Here is a 16,978-nt window from a genome sequence, read left to right as displayed (position 1 = left end):
TCAGCAATCTTTGACTCTAGTTAGGATGTCAAAATGAAACACATTCCTATCAAAATGCAGAAATTCAATTTGGTCAATTGTTGTCCAGAGTATTGGCTGCTCAAGACTTACCTTGCCAATATTCCAGGTCTTGATGTGCTGAAGTTCAACAAGCAGTTGATCATCACTGCATGCTTTCAGTTTATCTATAAGTATCCTACAATCGGCAGGCTGCAAGTTTAGAAGGGATATAAAGTTTAGACAGATTCTTAATATTTGTCATGATTAGATTACTGTAAGACAATTATCATGACCAGATTTAACATCATATTACTGTAACAACATTCTACAGATTTAAGATTTTAAAGACCACTTGGAAACAAATTTAATGCCAATTCCAGGGCAAATTTCACATCCAACCTCACCACCATTCAACAAAAGAAATCTCTAATTCCAAAGATGTAACAGAAAATAATAATAATAATAATAATAATAATAATAATAATAATAATAATAATAATAATACATAAATACATAAATGAATAAATAAATAAATCTCAAACACAAGTTCATGCACCGCAACACACTGTAAAATTTAGGGAATAAAACGATTAAAAATAATGCTTAAGACATTGTGGTAACCTTGCACATGTAATGACCAAAATCACTGTAACGTCCTTTAATCAGCATCCCCAAAAAAATATGGAAGCAGCCCTATTTTATTTGACACAGTATAAACCAAGTGTTAACTTTCAATCATGAAAGATGTGAAAAAAAATTATTCCACGTGACAACTACAATGTTGTAAACCCCATTAAACAATAATCAAACGAATGGCTTCTGTCTGACAGCTTTTTAATTGACAACAATTGTGATCATTTGATTATAAATGTTAACCCAAAAAAATGTCATTTGCAATAATCTTATACTGTGGAAAACCACTTTTGTTTTCTGACAGAAATAATCAACTGCCGCTGGTATATAAATAACCTGCAAACGTTAAACCTGATCTGGTGTCAGGAGTGTCTCTATTTTATATACATTTGTAAATATATTTATATATTTATATATATATATTTTTTTTAAGAAAAACATAACTGAGTGTTGCTCACATTTTCGTGTCAATGACTTCAGGCGTCACGATTCAAACCACAGGCTATAATTTACAAACTACCACCAATTTCCAGAGGTCAGTTTGTAGTTATGTTGGTGTTGTTAAGTGTATTCTATTCTAGATTTTTTACTTAATGTCCGTGATTTTGCCCGGTGAAGACAGCATATTCCTATTTAACAAATGACCACTGAGACAAATTAAAATACTACATTAAAAATAGAACGTGTGGTCCTGCCGTGGAACTGAATGCAGTCGTTACAAAATAACAGAAATGATCATGATTACTTACAGCTTCTGTCGGGGTTTTCTTTAACTTGCTTCTGTCCACCTTCATGGTTGATCGATTTGAAGCTCCTGTTGAAAAGTATGGACGAGAACTTTGTTTTCACGTTGTATAACCATTTTGAAACAATGTAATGACATAGGCTTAATTGGAGGCATACGTACAGATGGGGATTTGGAAATGGCCGCTTATCGACGACATGTTTGATTCACTTCACCTGAAAGACCAGAAGATCAGCAGAAAGTAAACCAAGGGGTTCAAACAAAAACTGCACACTGAAGTCTCATGATAAAGATGTGGCTTCATGGCTCATTCACAACCAATGGTGGTTTTAACTTGTAGGACTGCAAATAAAAGGTCATTGTCAACCCTCCTAAAACAAATGGTTTGGACGGTGATGACTGAGAATTAAAACATATTGCATTGTTGGGAAACCACTAAGCTGAATTAAATTTTGAAAAAAATGTCACACCACTATAGTGCTGAGTAGGTTTATGCGTTAAAACGCGAGAAACCGTGATTGAGTTTGCAAGTGATTGTACGGAGTCATCTAACGATTGACTGCTCATCACAAAGCAAACTGGCAGGGAGCCTATTAGCCACTGACTAGCTCGCCACAAACTGCGATCGGTCAAATAATGTGATATACGTCTTTAATGGGCCTAACAAGTCCAATCAATCTAGCTTCATAGTATTATGCGTCCCATATAAACACTGGCCCACGGGTGACTTGACCGCCACAACCTAGGCGCTGACAGCTTAAAGTTGGAGAGCTAGGCGACTACCTAGAGCTAACACGCTAACAGCAGCATGATGGAAAAATGTTCAACATTGTCTAACGTCTCAGCTCTCTTCGTACATGATTAAGAGTTTATTTATAAAATGTGCGGAGCCACACACACGATCAGTGGTAATTTTACCACACATTCCAGGCACAGGCAACGAGAATGCAAGGCGACATTCGCTGCGGAGTTGCCGATAGCCTGAGCCGCTTTTAACTATGTCGAGATATACACTTCAAAGCCTTTAAAAAGCCAGAGATCGCGTTAAAATCGGCCAAATCATACCAGTCAGGAGCTAGTGCCTGACCCGGGGTAAACTTTATCACAAAACTATCTTTTTACGCCATCCGATTCGTAGCTGTCAACCCATAACTCGGGATAACCCAGCACACTGTACCGGGCAGACGGTGGACTAATTTAGTTCGGGGATGTGCAGGCCGAACAACAAAAAAAAAGCCCGCAGTTCCCGTTCAAGGTCCAGTTTTTCCCTCCCCTTGGGCCAACACCGAGCAATCGGTGACCGTAATTATTAACACGCCGGGAGGTGAAATGAGTGCGGCGGGTAAACGAGCGAATCTTACCCCTGCTCATCGTCAGACGGCCGTAGCACGCGCTAGCTTGGCCGGCTACCGCTAGCAAGCCCTGACGCGGAGAACAACTCGCTGAATCATTGTCGTCACACGGACACACTTTTGGCTTCTCACTCGATGTTCGGGAGACAAACGCGGGAGCGACAGAACGGGCTTGGGCTGTGCGAACAACCCTTATCCTTCGTACGTTGAATGTTTATTTATTTTTTGGGGTTGTTTTTTTAAGCCACGAGTGACGTTGCCCGCGCGTATACATAGCACATAGGCACTGGCGTCTGAGTAGTCAAAAAAGTGAGCAAATGACAGGACTCCGATTGGATATCCGCCATTCGAACTCTTATAGAGTACGAAATGTCCCCAAACAACGCAAGCGAAAAGTGCATCCATGTTTTATTTGACCGATTGGAATTTCCACAAAGGGTTCACATATTGAAATCACGTATAGTTCTAGTGCTGCCTTGAGAATCAAGTTGAAGTCGTCCACGACAACGCTCGTAACATAAAACACGTGCATTCAAATCGGCTCTCTACTATAACGACTGGAAATACCGATGGCCCAAAGACATTGGCACTTTTTGTATAGTAATCACATTGGTTGTCAAAATGAACATGCAAACTAACCATAACCAAAGGGCAATGGACTATTCCTTTAATAAACAAACATTTTCAGACTTATATTTCCCTGTACTTTAAGTATTACTATTACTGTTAGACAAACATAATTGCAATCACAACAGTGTCTAAAAATGTGTGTGAATGTGTCATTGTTTATCTTCAACCTACACCTAAAGATGGAAATAAGCCCTCAGCTACAATCTTACAGATTTACATATATATGTTCATTAACATGAATACAAATATGTTCATTTAAATGTGCTGTCCCTTAATCAAATTCAAGAAGTTGCCTGCACACAGCATACTCACTCTTTGTTATTACCATCAGCCGATGGTAGCACATTATTTTTTATTTCAAATAAACATTTAATTGTAGGTCAATGCTTTCCATTGACAATTCATTTAAAGAGATTGGCACTGAGTGCTTATTTTTCCCCAATACCCACCTCTCCCAGTGAAAATTTGATGGGACATCTAGCTCTGTCAATGGCAGCTAATGAGATAAACTAGTACCCTAATATGTTACGTTTTGGCATTAACCCGGCATCCTTTAGCTCAATGCTATACGCTTGTTTCATATGAACAGCATAATTTTCCTAGATTTTTGTCTTGTTCAACATAAGACATCAGTGAGTAGCATTAAAAAAACAAAAAGTAATATTTAGAAGATGTGTTACTTTTACATGAATTCCCAATTAAAACATTCAGTAAAACTGCTTTGGTTCAATGGACAAACCATTCAATGTTCTATCACTGTACACTGGTATGCTCTAGTTTGTTTCAGTGTAAATAAGGGCATTCAACTTTTTTTTAAACTTTACACAAGTTTGACAGCGGCAATGAATAATATAAATATGTAGGTCAAATTCAAATACTCAACATTCCACTGAGAAGATACACAGTGGAAACAGTGATTTAAAAGGGATACTTTTAAAATCATAATTACATTTCCACATCCACTAGGTTTCCAGTCTTTCATTCATTCATTCATTTTTTCATTCATTCATACATTCATACATACCGCCCATCTTCGAAAGGGTTGCAGAGATTGCTGGACCCAGGGCAATGTTTATGTTTTGACTGTATTTAATAGTGTATTTTGAGTAATTTCTAATGGAAAATTCATGAATGAGACCCAATAAGGCTTGCGAAACAGTGAGGTCAGCAACAGCTGTTTTCTTACAGCACGCAAAGCAGTGTTTGAACACTTTTGTCAGTGTCATCACTTGACAACCGATGACAAAACAGTGGAATAACATTTAGCATAAGGTACCAATTCATCACATTCACTTCACACACATACACACTTTTGCCACCCCCAATTTCTCAAGAGGAACCCCGATTACAAAACGTTAGGAGTCAGTCAGATTTTTAGAAATGGACAAGGAGCAGAAAAAATCCCACTAAAGCACACACGTTGAATGTAATAGGGTACGTAACATGTCTCCAAAGCGTGGAACAGTAATGTTGCGTGGCTTGAAATATGGGTTTCATATCAACCAGTTCGCCTTTATCCAAGTGTATAGGCCCATTAAGAGCGAAGGCAAACGTTTCTACATGGATACACATCTTTATTAGGGCGAGTCTGAATGTTTGAGGTTAACTGCAAAGGTTCACAGATCACAAAGTCAAATTAGCACTCGGGTACACTGTCCGTTTGAGTGGACGAAGAATGGAGGAAAAAAGCTTTTGGCCATGTTTGGAATACACGTCCCGCGGAAAAGGTGAACAAGAATGGGTGCTCGATTTTAGTTTCTAGCCTATGTTCAAGTAGTTCGCTAACCTAATAACAAGACATCGCCACAATGCTTTATCAGAAGATCATGGCTACATTAAAAATGGCGCTTTAGGCGCTACAGCCACAGTGTACTAGCCCTCAAAACAACCTTGTGGCTTGGGGAACGAAACGTAGGGAAGTTTCTATACGCATCCATCCATAGAAGAAAAAGGCACCTCGCTGGCTACTTCAGAATGCAGTGGCGACACTTTTCTAAAGAAGTATTTGTGCTTACCTCGAATGCGTGTCGGACTCACTTCTCCATCTTGGACTAAATAGTGGGAGGGCAAAACTAGATCTCGCGAGAATACACGTGTGCTGTTGTCTACCAAGGCGGGGCAGGAGGCACTCCCATGTAAAAATTAAATAATAATAGAATAAAAAAATTAAATGCTGAACTAAGGCTACTGGACACGAGGCATTTTTTGTGTGGATGCTAAAATTATAATATTATAGACTCCACTATTTTGCCACAGGATGTAGAAGTGTAAATCATCAAATAAAGGATGATAAAATATTAGTTCTTTAGAAAACAATCTGATAATTTCCAATACCAATATTAAATGTTCTTTAATCAATTTAACATATCTTCTGTACCACTCATCTCCACAGAGATGCTGGAGCCTAAATTTGGGCATGAGCCAGAGTAAAATCTTGAACTGGTCACTTGCCAATTTCAGCAATTTAACAGATTTTCACAAATATATTATATTGGGACTTTTTTTGTTACTGACATATTTCACATTTTAAATGAATGAAAAGAACTGTTTCTAAACTAAAAACTCAAACATCATGTTGACCAATTTGAGTTTCCTTAGTTTTCAATATTGTTTGTGACCCTTTAGCACCTAAAAGCCACACAAGTAGCCTAATGGCCTTTGGTAAAAAAAAAAAAAAAACCTTTTATATTTCAGGTTATTGTAATTTCTGATACTGTATTGTAATTAAAAATGTAGAACAAAAGCAATCATCATTGAACACACCAAGTGAATTGTTTCATATACAGGGGGAAAAAACTACTATTTTTCTTTCCAATTCATATTTAAAAGACATTTAAAACAGTACACAAAATTAATACATTGGATTAATTAAACCAGAAAGAAACAAAATGAACTTATTTCCCCCAGTACATTTCAAAAGTTACAGCCAAGACATGACTAAACTTAACAATTACTGCATACAAATATAAAAACGCCTATTGGAAAAAATACAGCAATGTGTCATGTACAACAATAAGAAAGGATTCAATGCATCTGAACTATATAAAAAAGAAAAGTGTATTTACACAAATTGATCATTCATGTTTTCACTCTGTACATCAACATTTCTGTTGACATTCTCGTCCTCATACATTCTGTGGAATGAATCCTTTAGCCTAGTTGAAATTACAGTGGATATAAAGAGAAGAGAAGGTAAAGTGCACCATAGCAACTGATAAAAGCATGGGTGGTGCTTGCATTATTGTATGTAGAAGCTTTTTTTTGCAACTACTGTAAAAGTTTTAAATGACTCAAGATGTCAGGGTAGATTGGAAAATATGTACACTTAGATTTTGAACTGGAAAAAATATACGGTTCAAGTTGTATTTTAGTTTTTCACTAGGGTGAAAAAAAACACTTATATCCACTGTAAATCCTCTTTCAATCTAGCTAAGTAGACATAATAAATATTACATATGTACAATCCAAACAAATGTAAAAATATGAAAAGATTTCCATTAAAATTATTGTTACCATTTCTGTACTGCAGTTGAAAAAGTGAGTAGAGATTAAGAAGGAAATACAAAAATCAGGTGGGTTGACTGTAAAGAAATAGCTTAATACAAAATTAGATTGCCTGTAAAAATAAATTAGAATAAATAATTGCACAAGTACAATTGTTGTTTCACCTAATCTTGATTTGCAGAAAAATCCCTAGATCAAATGTTTGAAAGGAAACCATGCATTTGGGTCGACGTTTTGTAAATCTGCATGGACAAAAGTACTATTACAAAAAATCTTTTTCACACAAATATTAGTGATTCAAAAATATTATCCTGACTGAATTGGAATTACATTTGAAAGACTTATTTTTTTTCCTTTTCCCTTTTAAATTTGTTATTGGAAACGCTGTTGGTACAGCCCACTGTGTAGCCAAACGGTCATGCAGTGAGAGTGGAGTGCCAAATGACAACTGTCAGGCAAGAGATGGTCAGTCTAATAAAGTGGAAACATTAATAAACAAATATTTAAGTATAAAATATAGATTACTATCGCTACCTCCTTCAATATTCTCACAAAACGAGGATTTCTATGCTCATCTACAGACAACAGTTCCAGATGGCATCACAAAAGAAGTTTGCCATTGCGGTGAATCTTCAAAATTTTTCCAAGTCTCTGTTTTGCAGTTGCAAGTCCTTTCTTTGGACGCTTTCCTAAATTTCAAAAGAATACAGATGCATAAAGCGTGAGAAAAGGGACAACAAAATGGAAACGGTGTCGTTTCATTCCCGCTGCTTACCTTGACCAACTCCCGTCACGCCTTGGCTGACAAGCCCTGGAGGTGAGGCACCAGAGAGTGAGCTGCTATTTTGTGGTGACAAAGAAGGTCGACGTGAAGTGAGGAATACCCCGGGGGCCATAGCTCCGCCCCCTCTAGGGCCACCAGGACCAAAAGGTCCCGGCCCTGCTGTGTATTCATGGTCAAGTAGACTGGCGGGATAGTAATCCATCCTCCTGTGAGGGCTGAAATCTGGTGCCGGCTCTGGAACGTTTGGTGGCGAGGGTGGAGCTTGTTCTACCTGAACTGGAAGAAGGCTCGCAACAGGAACTGGAGGATGCACCTTTTTGGTGTATTTCCTTTTGGTAGGCTTATGTTGCTCCTGAATCAGAGAAGAAAAATGTCTTCATGTCTGATCAGTCAAACATGATTGTGCTTAACATTTAAAGTGCAAAGCCAAAATCACCATTGTTTCCTCACTCACCTGATGTGCCAACTTGGCTGCAGCCGCCGCCAAGCCCGTTTCCACTGACGCCACTCGAGCGCCGTCTCTTGCTGGCCTATCCTGTTTCGGGAGAGTAGGCATCACCCTGGCTGTGAGGTAAAGAGACCATAAATTATTAGTCAAAGCTAAAGGATTGGGACTCTGAAATGCAAAGTATTAAACCTTTAGGACTCCAAGGTGTGTCATCCCAATTTTTCTTCCGCTTCAGTTTAGCTTTGTTAGCATGGTCCTCCTCATCAGATTCTAACGAGGGATACACTGCAAGAATGAACAATGAAACCACAAGTTTAGTGCAAACAAGTGTAAATTACTGTAAGATGATCTTTTGAAACACAAATTGATGTGAACCTCAATATTATAGAGGGACCGCTGTTGGTTGCTCACCGTAATCTGAATCTTTAAAGCAAGTCCCCAGAGTCTCCTGCTCATCTGGGCTGTCTTCCTCACTTAGATGCCGAGTCGGACGCTTAATGGGCCGCTTTCCCGGTCGTTGGATTACAGCTTTTTTCTCATTCCCTGTGGTCTTTTTGTTCCCCCCAGTGACCCACACTGCTCTGTTGCCTTTACCTTTGACAACTCCCAACCCCTCAGAAAGTCCCCCAGAGATAGACAAGGGCGACGATGAGGAGGAAGAGGACGATGAGGATGAGGAAGAGGAGGAAGGTGGGTTTGCCATAGAAAGCATGCCCTGAATGGCATCACGAGTACTGGGAGAGGCTGGGGCTTCCTCACTGGGGGAGGGAGACAAAAGTCATGATTAGAAATGTTGACTTTAAAAAAGGTGGGAAAATAAGTGTTCCGACCTGAGAGCAGAAGAGTCCAAGCCTGCCACCTGTTTGCTGGCCTTCAATAAGTCCAGAATGCCCCCTGCACCACCCTTCACACCATGAGCAGCCAGTGCTTCTTCGTCTGTGGTGTAATCCTCCTAAGGCCACGTAATAAAAAATGACTTAGTGAAGATTGATACTTTTCAGGTTTACCCGGAGAGGAGCATGTGTGACCATTGATTAGGACAAACAGCAGTGAATCTAGATAGATCACAGTAATACTGTATTGGCTCAAATGTAAGACTGTCTTTTGCATTGAAATAAGACTGTTGGTGGCCCTAAATTTGGGGTCTAGATATACCACTCACAATGCTAGATTTATATTTTTCTATTTATTATAATGACTAACCAGCCGCTAGAGAACAAGTGCTAAGTCAGCAGTAAAACAGTATGGAGGTATATCTTTTATATATTTTTTTTCTGGACATTATTTCATTTTATCCTCAAGTTCAACTTTGCTTCACTTCACCATACACTTTGCTGTGATTTTGTGTAAAATGAGGAAGTCATCTGAATCTTGAATATGCAGAAGTATTGTAGAGTATACGAGTGTCACGATTTAAATATGTATGCTGCTGGTGAATCCATGTTGTTCTTACCTCAATATCAAAGTCGACCTCCCCTGGCTCCCGAATGCGATTGGGATCAGTGCAAGGCTTGGCTCTGGGCAATTTTCTCGGAAGACCTGGGCAGGCATTATTAAGACACGGTTTTGAAATGCACCTTAATAGAGCTGTAAGACGTATGGAAAACTAAATTTTTAGCCAAGTGACATGAGACAGGGGATATAAAGATAACCTTTTTACCATAGAAATAGTGCCGAGAGGTACAGTACAAAAGAGTTGTTGTACTAAGTATCATACTAACAATCTCACCACTTAGTTTCTTTTTCTTGCTTGATCCAGTAAGTTTGCGGCGTGGAGGAGGGGTTTCGTCTATTTGGAGTTCATCCTCAGATTCCAAATCAGAGAGACTAGATCCCTCCATGACAAGGTGTTTGTAGTTGGCGGCTGCCCCAGCACCATTACTGCCAGCTCTTTTGCTGGAGTTGAACAAATAAATGAATTAAACAGTCATTGGTGAGACAATGACATAATTAATATAGCAATAAAAATAAAAAAAATCTCATCTCAAAAATTACCCTTGAATTTTTCCATTGGACAGCACGAGTTTTAGCTTGCTTTTGTTGACCTTTCCTTCAAAGCCATCCAAAGGCAGCTCCAACTGGAGAGCAAAAAAAAAAAAAAAGGAAAGAAAAACATGGTGAACTTTCAAAATGTTTCACGTGATCTCCTTATTCGATGTACCTTGGCCTTGCTTCTGGATTTGCCAGGTGGAATTTTTTTCAGCGTATGCTTGGTGTGAATCTCAAGCAGGTCTAACTCTCCTGCTTCTGTTTTATAAAGACCCTTTTGGTTTTTCTTTTTGGGTCCTGATGGTGAAACATTTACAATTATGTCTTTGGGCTTGATGCCTTTCTTCTTTCCGGGAGGGCGGCCTGAATTCTGAGAGGTGGTTAATGGAGCTTTTGAGAGAGGCGATCCAGGAAATTGGGGTCCAGTACGGCCAATATTTTGCTGGAAAATGTCCTACCGAGAGATCAAATTCAAAATCATCGTAAGATGAACAGCGCCAAGAACACTTGACAACAAAGGAGTTGCATATGAAGGCATATGGCTACACTTTAGGTCATTAGTTTAGTTACCTCAACCAGACGTATCTCCTTTGCAAGGTCCTTCACCAGTGCTTGAGTGTTGATTGTATCTGGAATTTCCACTTCGTGATCACCCAGTGCCTGTGTTCACAAAGCGCATTCATGAACTCAAGTTGAAACTTGTGTGGCCATTGTGGTGTTCATAACTATCAATTAAAAATGCAAATAGTATAGGCAACATGGAAAATTCTGGCTACCTCTTTCCTGGTCCAGGAGCGGAAGGCATTATTTAGAGCTTTTGCTCCATGAACCAGATAAGTGGCTGGGTGTCTGCGATTTTCTCTCAAGCCTACCAGACAGAAAAGACATATGATTACAAAAGAAAATATGAATTTACGGCAAAGGGTGAAGCACATAGACTCGTCAACATTACCTCTGAAGGTATCAAGAAGGTGCTTCCCAACATACCAGCACACTGTTTCAAAATTGGGAAACTTGAACAAGTCTGCTGTGCTCAACCTCTTCTCTATTTCATATGCCCTAAAAACAAGAAGCGTATAATGGGCATAATCTGCTAAAACCAGTTAAACATTTTTGCGCTTCTTCCCTGTCCCTTGGTTAGCTTTTCTAAAGCCGAATTTTTTGAGTGTATCTGCAAACTAACCGAAGTTGCATGTCAATATTAAGACTATGCAAAAAGTTCCCTCCGAAGGCCAGGCAATCCACTGGAGTTAACACAGAGTGAATCCATCCTTGAAAAAAGAAATGAAAGGTCGTCTTTTATCATGCGTTCCAAAATGCTGAGATGAATACCGTCAAATAAAGACATACAGTATTTAGCTCAAAAGTAATGTGTTCTTGCATACCAGTTGGAATGAACAAGGTGTTTCCTTGTTTGACGGAGCACTTGTAACACATGTCAACCTGGTCTCCGAAAAACATCTCGTTCTGATTGGACGATGAATTCCAACGCTCGAAAAGCGCCAGGTTGGCTGCCGTCGGTGATATAAGGTAGAATATCTTCTCTCCCTGAATGCACATGAATATGGGACTGCTCTTAGGATCGAAATACATGCAAGTCAGTAAAAAGCCATTCGATTTATCCCTCACCCGCAAAACATGATACCAAACCGAAGTGCCGCCAAAGTCAACGTGAAAGTCTGTGTAACTATCCTTGACTCCCATGAGGCAGTACTTCTGCACATTGGGCCGCTCAAAGACAGACTCCTCGGGCCAGAGGTTCTCCACCCATGACAGCTTCCTCACAATTTTGGGTGTCTCCACCAAGTTTGACAGCCTAAAAAGAAACAACATTTGCTCTCAAACACTCATCACATTCTATTAGCCACTTATTCATTTTTGTAGTTATATTGACACACAAAAATCAAGAATGTATTCGAACCTGGTTTCGGAGAACTCCAGGCTGATGACATTCAGCACCCGATCTCTGTTGGGGCTGTTATAGTACTCGGCAAAGTCACCCAGTCGCATCTTCAGATCAGACTGGCGAGAGACGTCGATGACATCTATCTCTTTGTCTGAACCTGCAGGAACATTGGACAGAGTAGGAGAGGTGCATGGTTGTTAATGAAGTGATACATATCTGGTGACCATAAACATATTTTTCACTTAAATTAAGCAAGCACTTCATTCACGTCAGGCACACTCAGGAGACTTAATTACCAATGTAGTGTTCTACATCGCTGACACAGAATGACGCCGGTGGCAAGGTCATGCCAAGCCCATCTCGTCTAAGCACCATGACCGGAACACTGAATGAATGTTCCTCAAGAAACTCCACCGTGAGCTGGGCCCCTGAAGGCTTCAGCAGTACTTCATCTGCACTGTGAACGACACAAAGCATGAGAACGTCCGAGGTTGTTTGGCTTGCGTCCTTTTATAAACATTACTATATAATCTTACCTGGGGAAAGTACGACTCCGCAGCTCCCTGACAAATTGGGGGCTGCCTGTCTTCACCAACCGACTGGGGTCTCTAACACCAGTGGGAGCTCCATCTATCTGCTTGTTGCCTCCACGGCGCTTACGCACTGTGAAAATGAAAAGGACAGATCGATGATTACAGTGACCATTTGTGGTAACACTGCAACTATTTTCACATGGGATTAAAGGAGAATTTCACTTACTGACTGAGGGTCCATGAGTGAGCTGACAATTGGGGCAGTGATAGAGATCAATCTCTGTTGCTTTGTCCTCTTCTACTCCTACACAACTGTAAAACAACAACAAAACAGGCTGTGGAATGGTTGCACTGACATGGCCATTTAAAAGTTTTTTTGCACGATGGGAACCAATTTGTCCCAGGAGACGAAAAAAAAAATCAGTTACAAGACATCAAATATCCCCCAAAACATATTCCTGTATCTGGTATTTGGTTTTGAATGATGTAGAATTGCTTCCCCAACGACCAACACTCACTTCACTGGCTGGCCCCCCATAAGGTCGAATAAGTAGTGTCTCCATGACACTGGAACCGAGGTTAGCACACTGTAGGAGTTTGTTAGATCCGGCAAGGAATACGGCCCATGCATGTGGCCACCGGGTCAAACGGGAGGGAATGGCGCCAGTTCAACCCCAAAAAACTGAATGCTGCAGGGGGACGCTAGAGCAGCCTAAAACGGGCTAGCGGCCACCTGCAGTGTCTAAGCGTGAACAAAAGCCTTTTATCCTGGCACTTTTCAAGGCGGTGACTTCTCTTAGAATTTCTTATTTTATTGGCTTAACAAATAATATTATTAGTTTTCTCTTTTTTTCCATTATACATATATTGGCACAATAATTCAGTGTCAAATAAACAAAGTCATTTTGTAAGTAGAGGGACTTCTGTATTTTCAACTATGATTTGATCAACATAAATGAAAATAAAATACATACACCAAAATCCCTTACCTTCCATGAAACCAGTCTTGACAAATGTCGCACTCGATCATGAAGCGAGTCACATCATATGGCAGGCGACACAAGCAGTACACCGGTACAGAAGCCATACTGAACTTGTGTGTTGTTTGAAAGAACTTTTTCACATTTACTATATGAAGAAATGACGAATCCAAATCACCACTTTACAAATTAAACTAATGCACAGTAAAAGTGCTGTGCTGACGAAAATAACTGGTTAAAACGCATATCCACTTCGGTGCATCAGGGGATCTGAAATGCAATTAAGAAATACATATTCAGCTAGTGGTTGATGGAAATATAAACACTTTTTAAAAACATGAAAGTCCCATAACAGATGATCAAACAATCACTCTGCTTGAGCGTTAGATATTTAAAGACCAACTTATTACACAATAATATTCAAAGTAATTCTGGTTTGTGTTTCCATAGTACAGGACGTTTTAATATATATTCCGTCATTTGTAAACATACAGCTAGCCGCGTTAGCTCGTGAGCTAACATATCAACACTTTCCAAACGTTGTAATTATCCGCATATACCTGCAAGACATTCGGAAGACCTATCGAACTTTCTACTTTACTTGTATAATTGAAAAGAAATGTGATGTAAAGTGTAAAGATGGCAGATAGTCAAAGTGCTGTTTAGCAACTCACCGGAATGGCGCTGCAGCGAGGCCGAGTTTTCAATGGCCGCCGCCGCCGCCGCCGTAGTAAGAGTGATGGAGTACTACAAGTATTCCCTACGCGAGATCGGGGGCAGCCGCGGCCTTACAATGCAAAGGACTGAACAAGTAACCGTTTACTTCGCCGCATTTTATTTAACCACGATAATATTTTCGAATAGAAACGCCTCAATGCATCCAAAATGGAAAGTCGGAAGCGACAAATTAACACTTTAGCTACAAATGACAGCAGACTTCAAATGCACTGACGCCATTTTCAAAGACAACAGCGTCACTGTTGTTCATCACTGTTAACGCTGGTGTGGACAATAAAGTTTATGCAACAAAACTTCAAGGGAGAAAAAAAAGCACATTGAAAAGACCGAATTGAAGCAGTTGTAAAAACATAATAAAAAACTTAAACTGTCGCACATTGAAATGACAGAGTTGAAATGTGTTTATATATATGTATGTATTAATTTTGGTTGGTAGAAATTGGGTTTTTCAGATTATAGAACAAACTTCATAAATAATTAAATACCTAGTGTCCTAATGCTTGGACACCACATTTAGTATCTTGTAGGGCCTCAATATTCACATTTAGTCTAGAAGTGTAGCCTACATGTTTACATTTTAATTATATTGTGGAGAACCAAATGGGACAGAATTAAATATATAAATAATTAGATACATTCTTAAAAATGTATTACATGTATATATAGTAGTGGTATTTTAATTAATTAACTAATTAATAAATTAATTATGCATATATAAACGTATGTTTACTATTAATTCTTTTTTTATCCAAAATACACAAGTGAATAAAGTACTAATGAAAAAGACTGGCCGGCAATGCCAATCAGTCCCATTGATGTCCTTGGTCAAATGGATTAACAAACGCTATTAATGGCAGTCAATGAGTTAAATTGCTGATATGTAAAAGGCTAAGGTAATTATGTATATACTCATAAAACTATATGTTCTGTATATTCCTTTTAAACATTCTGCACATGTCACAGAAAACAGTGTTGCTGTTGGACATACTTTATTTGGATTAGTAGTTACAAAACAACACCAAATGATTGTGTTACAATTAACAGATGGGAAATAATTCGCCTCATACTCTGTATTTTTAAGAATTCCTTTTCAATTGAATTTTTCCAATCACTGGTTCTCAGTCATGCCTTGAAGTGACTCCCTTGACTTCTTTTGCATTTATTCTGTAAATTGACAATTGAAAAAGCATGACTGTGTTTGAAAACAATAAAAGGCAAAAGGCATTAAAAGTGGCATTAATTTTCTTATTTTCTTTCTCGAGACACAAAAAGGACAGAGCCGAGTCCCCTAGAAACAATTTTGAGAACCACTGTTTTGTTTTATTGGGGTCACAAATATTACAATGAAGCACCTCTGTTTTAAAATAGAAAAATAATCTTTTCACCATGAGGTTTTGGTTACACGAAGCCAGCTTCACATAATAAAACATGATAAACAAGCTTGTGGTCAACAGGTTTTGTATCAGACCTTACAGCAAATGATGTAAAAAGTCACTGATTAGGCCAAAAGTAACTCCAACTACCATCATTGAATATTGTACGACCTCTGATGCTGTAGAAAATGTCCAGAAACACAGCAAATATGTTAAACCTTGACCATCATTCTGGGCTAAGTGGCTGCATGAATCACATATACTGTAGAAAAGATGATATCTGCATAACACAGGCCTGTACGTATCTTGCTTTTGATCCTTTTGTGGCCCAAAGATCATTTTATGAAAGTTTGTGGTCAAATACACAGATTGATTTTAAGAAACCTATTTGAACATATGAATGTGATTTATTGTGAGTCAAATATGAAAAAAAGAGTAACTTGGCATTTGTCAGTTCACATTTTTCCTCAGCAAAACATCTTTTTGGGTGATACTGTCACATTGTAAGTTGTGACTCAACGGAATTATAAACACACTACTTTCCTCAATGGGAAAATGTATAGTACAACTTCAGTGCGTGCATGATACATTGTTTTGCTCTTCTGATTGTGGTTACACTCAATTGGCAGTGTGAGAAAACACTTACTGTTTTAAGGGTTTACTTAGTGCAGAGTGATACTATCTATCAGAATGACCAAATATGGTAAATTTTACATTTTATTTCACATTGATTAGTTTATGCTCACATCTGTTAATTTCACACATTATCAACCAATTTAAAGTATGGCAAATAACCTGAAAACAAATGTAATTACTCTTTAACTCTGTGAAAAATAGTCTCACAAGACATGGTGCCTTAAGATTGACAGTATATGGAGTTTTTAAAAACACTTTTTTTTTTTAAAGAAAATGGGTACTGGTATGTATAATTGGGTAGAAGATATTGAACTTGGTTTGTTAAATGTTATGGTTGGACACGGAACAAAGCACAACAGCCACAAATATTAGTGCGGACAGATGAATCTCTGCCAATCACAGTTTAGTCATCTTTAAAAAAAAAAATTTAAAAAAATTACTGCATCACTCATGACTCCAAGACCATTGGAAAGAGTTTGCTATGATGAGGTTTTCCCATACTGTGCTAGAACAAAAGCAATGTCATAATTATACACATGAAAACAATAATTGGCACTTAAATTAACATAAATAATTACTAGATGTAACTTATTTAATTAATTTAAAGTCTACTTACTGACAAATTTATTACGCCACACAGCAGAAATCTTTCATTGTTACTTTTGGTAAATCTGAGTTGACCATCTTGAAATACTTCATTCTGGAAGCAGTTAATGTTTTATTTTTG

The 16,978-nt window shown here is 38.6% G+C and overlaps 2 protein-coding genes across 2 annotated transcripts in view; both read right to left on the bottom strand.

Moving 5' to 3' along the window:
* huwe1 (HECT, UBA and WWE domain containing E3 ubiquitin protein ligase 1) overlaps positions 1–5,425 on the bottom strand; it is a 31,989-nt gene extending 26,564 nt beyond the window's left edge. The window contains exons 1-4 of the mRNA XM_077724347.1: positions 5,376–5,425; positions 1,541–1,593; positions 1,383–1,447; positions 112–210 (exon numbers count right to left, since the gene is read on the bottom strand). Coding sequence (XP_077580473.1) covers positions 112–210; positions 1,383–1,427 — 144 coding nt within the window. The 5' untranslated portion in view covers positions 1,428–1,447; positions 1,541–1,593; positions 5,376–5,425. The remainder of the gene's footprint in view (positions 1–111; positions 211–1,382; positions 1,448–1,540; positions 1,594–5,375) is intronic.
* Positions 5,426–6,055: 630 nt separating this feature from the next.
* phf8 (PHD finger protein 8) lies at positions 6,056–14,484 on the bottom strand. The gene is made up of 22 exons (XM_077724816.1): positions 14,179–14,484; positions 13,514–13,774; positions 12,751–12,836; positions 12,528–12,654; positions 12,288–12,448; positions 12,007–12,148; positions 11,715–11,901; positions 11,471–11,633; positions 11,269–11,356; positions 11,038–11,144; positions 10,862–10,953; positions 10,656–10,745; positions 10,258–10,539; positions 10,092–10,174; positions 9,826–9,992; positions 9,550–9,635; positions 8,927–9,048; positions 8,508–8,854; positions 8,286–8,381; positions 8,103–8,212; positions 7,640–8,000; positions 6,056–7,553 (listed from the first exon to the last, which is right to left on the bottom strand). Exons 2-22 carry the CDS (start codon positions 13,609–13,611, stop codon positions 7,465–7,467), a joined length of 3,084 nt encoding a protein of 1,027 aa, XP_077580942.1. The 5' UTR covers positions 13,612–13,774; positions 14,179–14,484; the 3' UTR covers positions 6,056–7,464.
* Between the last annotated feature and the right edge of the window lie 2,494 nt (positions 14,485–16,978).

The sequence above is a fragment of the Stigmatopora nigra genome, chromosome 1 (genome assembly GCF_051989575.1).
Source record: "Stigmatopora nigra isolate UIUO_SnigA chromosome 1, RoL_Snig_1.1, whole genome shotgun sequence".
NCBI classification, from domain to species: domain Eukaryota; kingdom Metazoa; phylum Chordata; class Actinopteri; order Syngnathiformes; family Syngnathidae; genus Stigmatopora; species Stigmatopora nigra.
This window is presented reverse-complemented; position numbering and strand designations above follow the sequence as displayed.

Coding starts and splice junctions, on each gene's coding strand:
- phf8 (XM_077724816.1), bottom strand. CDS start 13,611: ATGGCTTCTGTACCGGTGTACTGCTTGTGTCGCCTGCCATATGATGTG. Junction 12,655..12,750: donor CACTCATGGACCCTCAGTCA/GTAAGTGAAATT, acceptor TCATTTTCACAG/TGCGTAAGCGCCGTGGAGGC. Junction 9,049..9,549: donor AGGTCGACTTTGATATTGAG/GTAAGAACAACA, acceptor ACGTGGCCTTAG/GAGGATTACACCACAGACGA.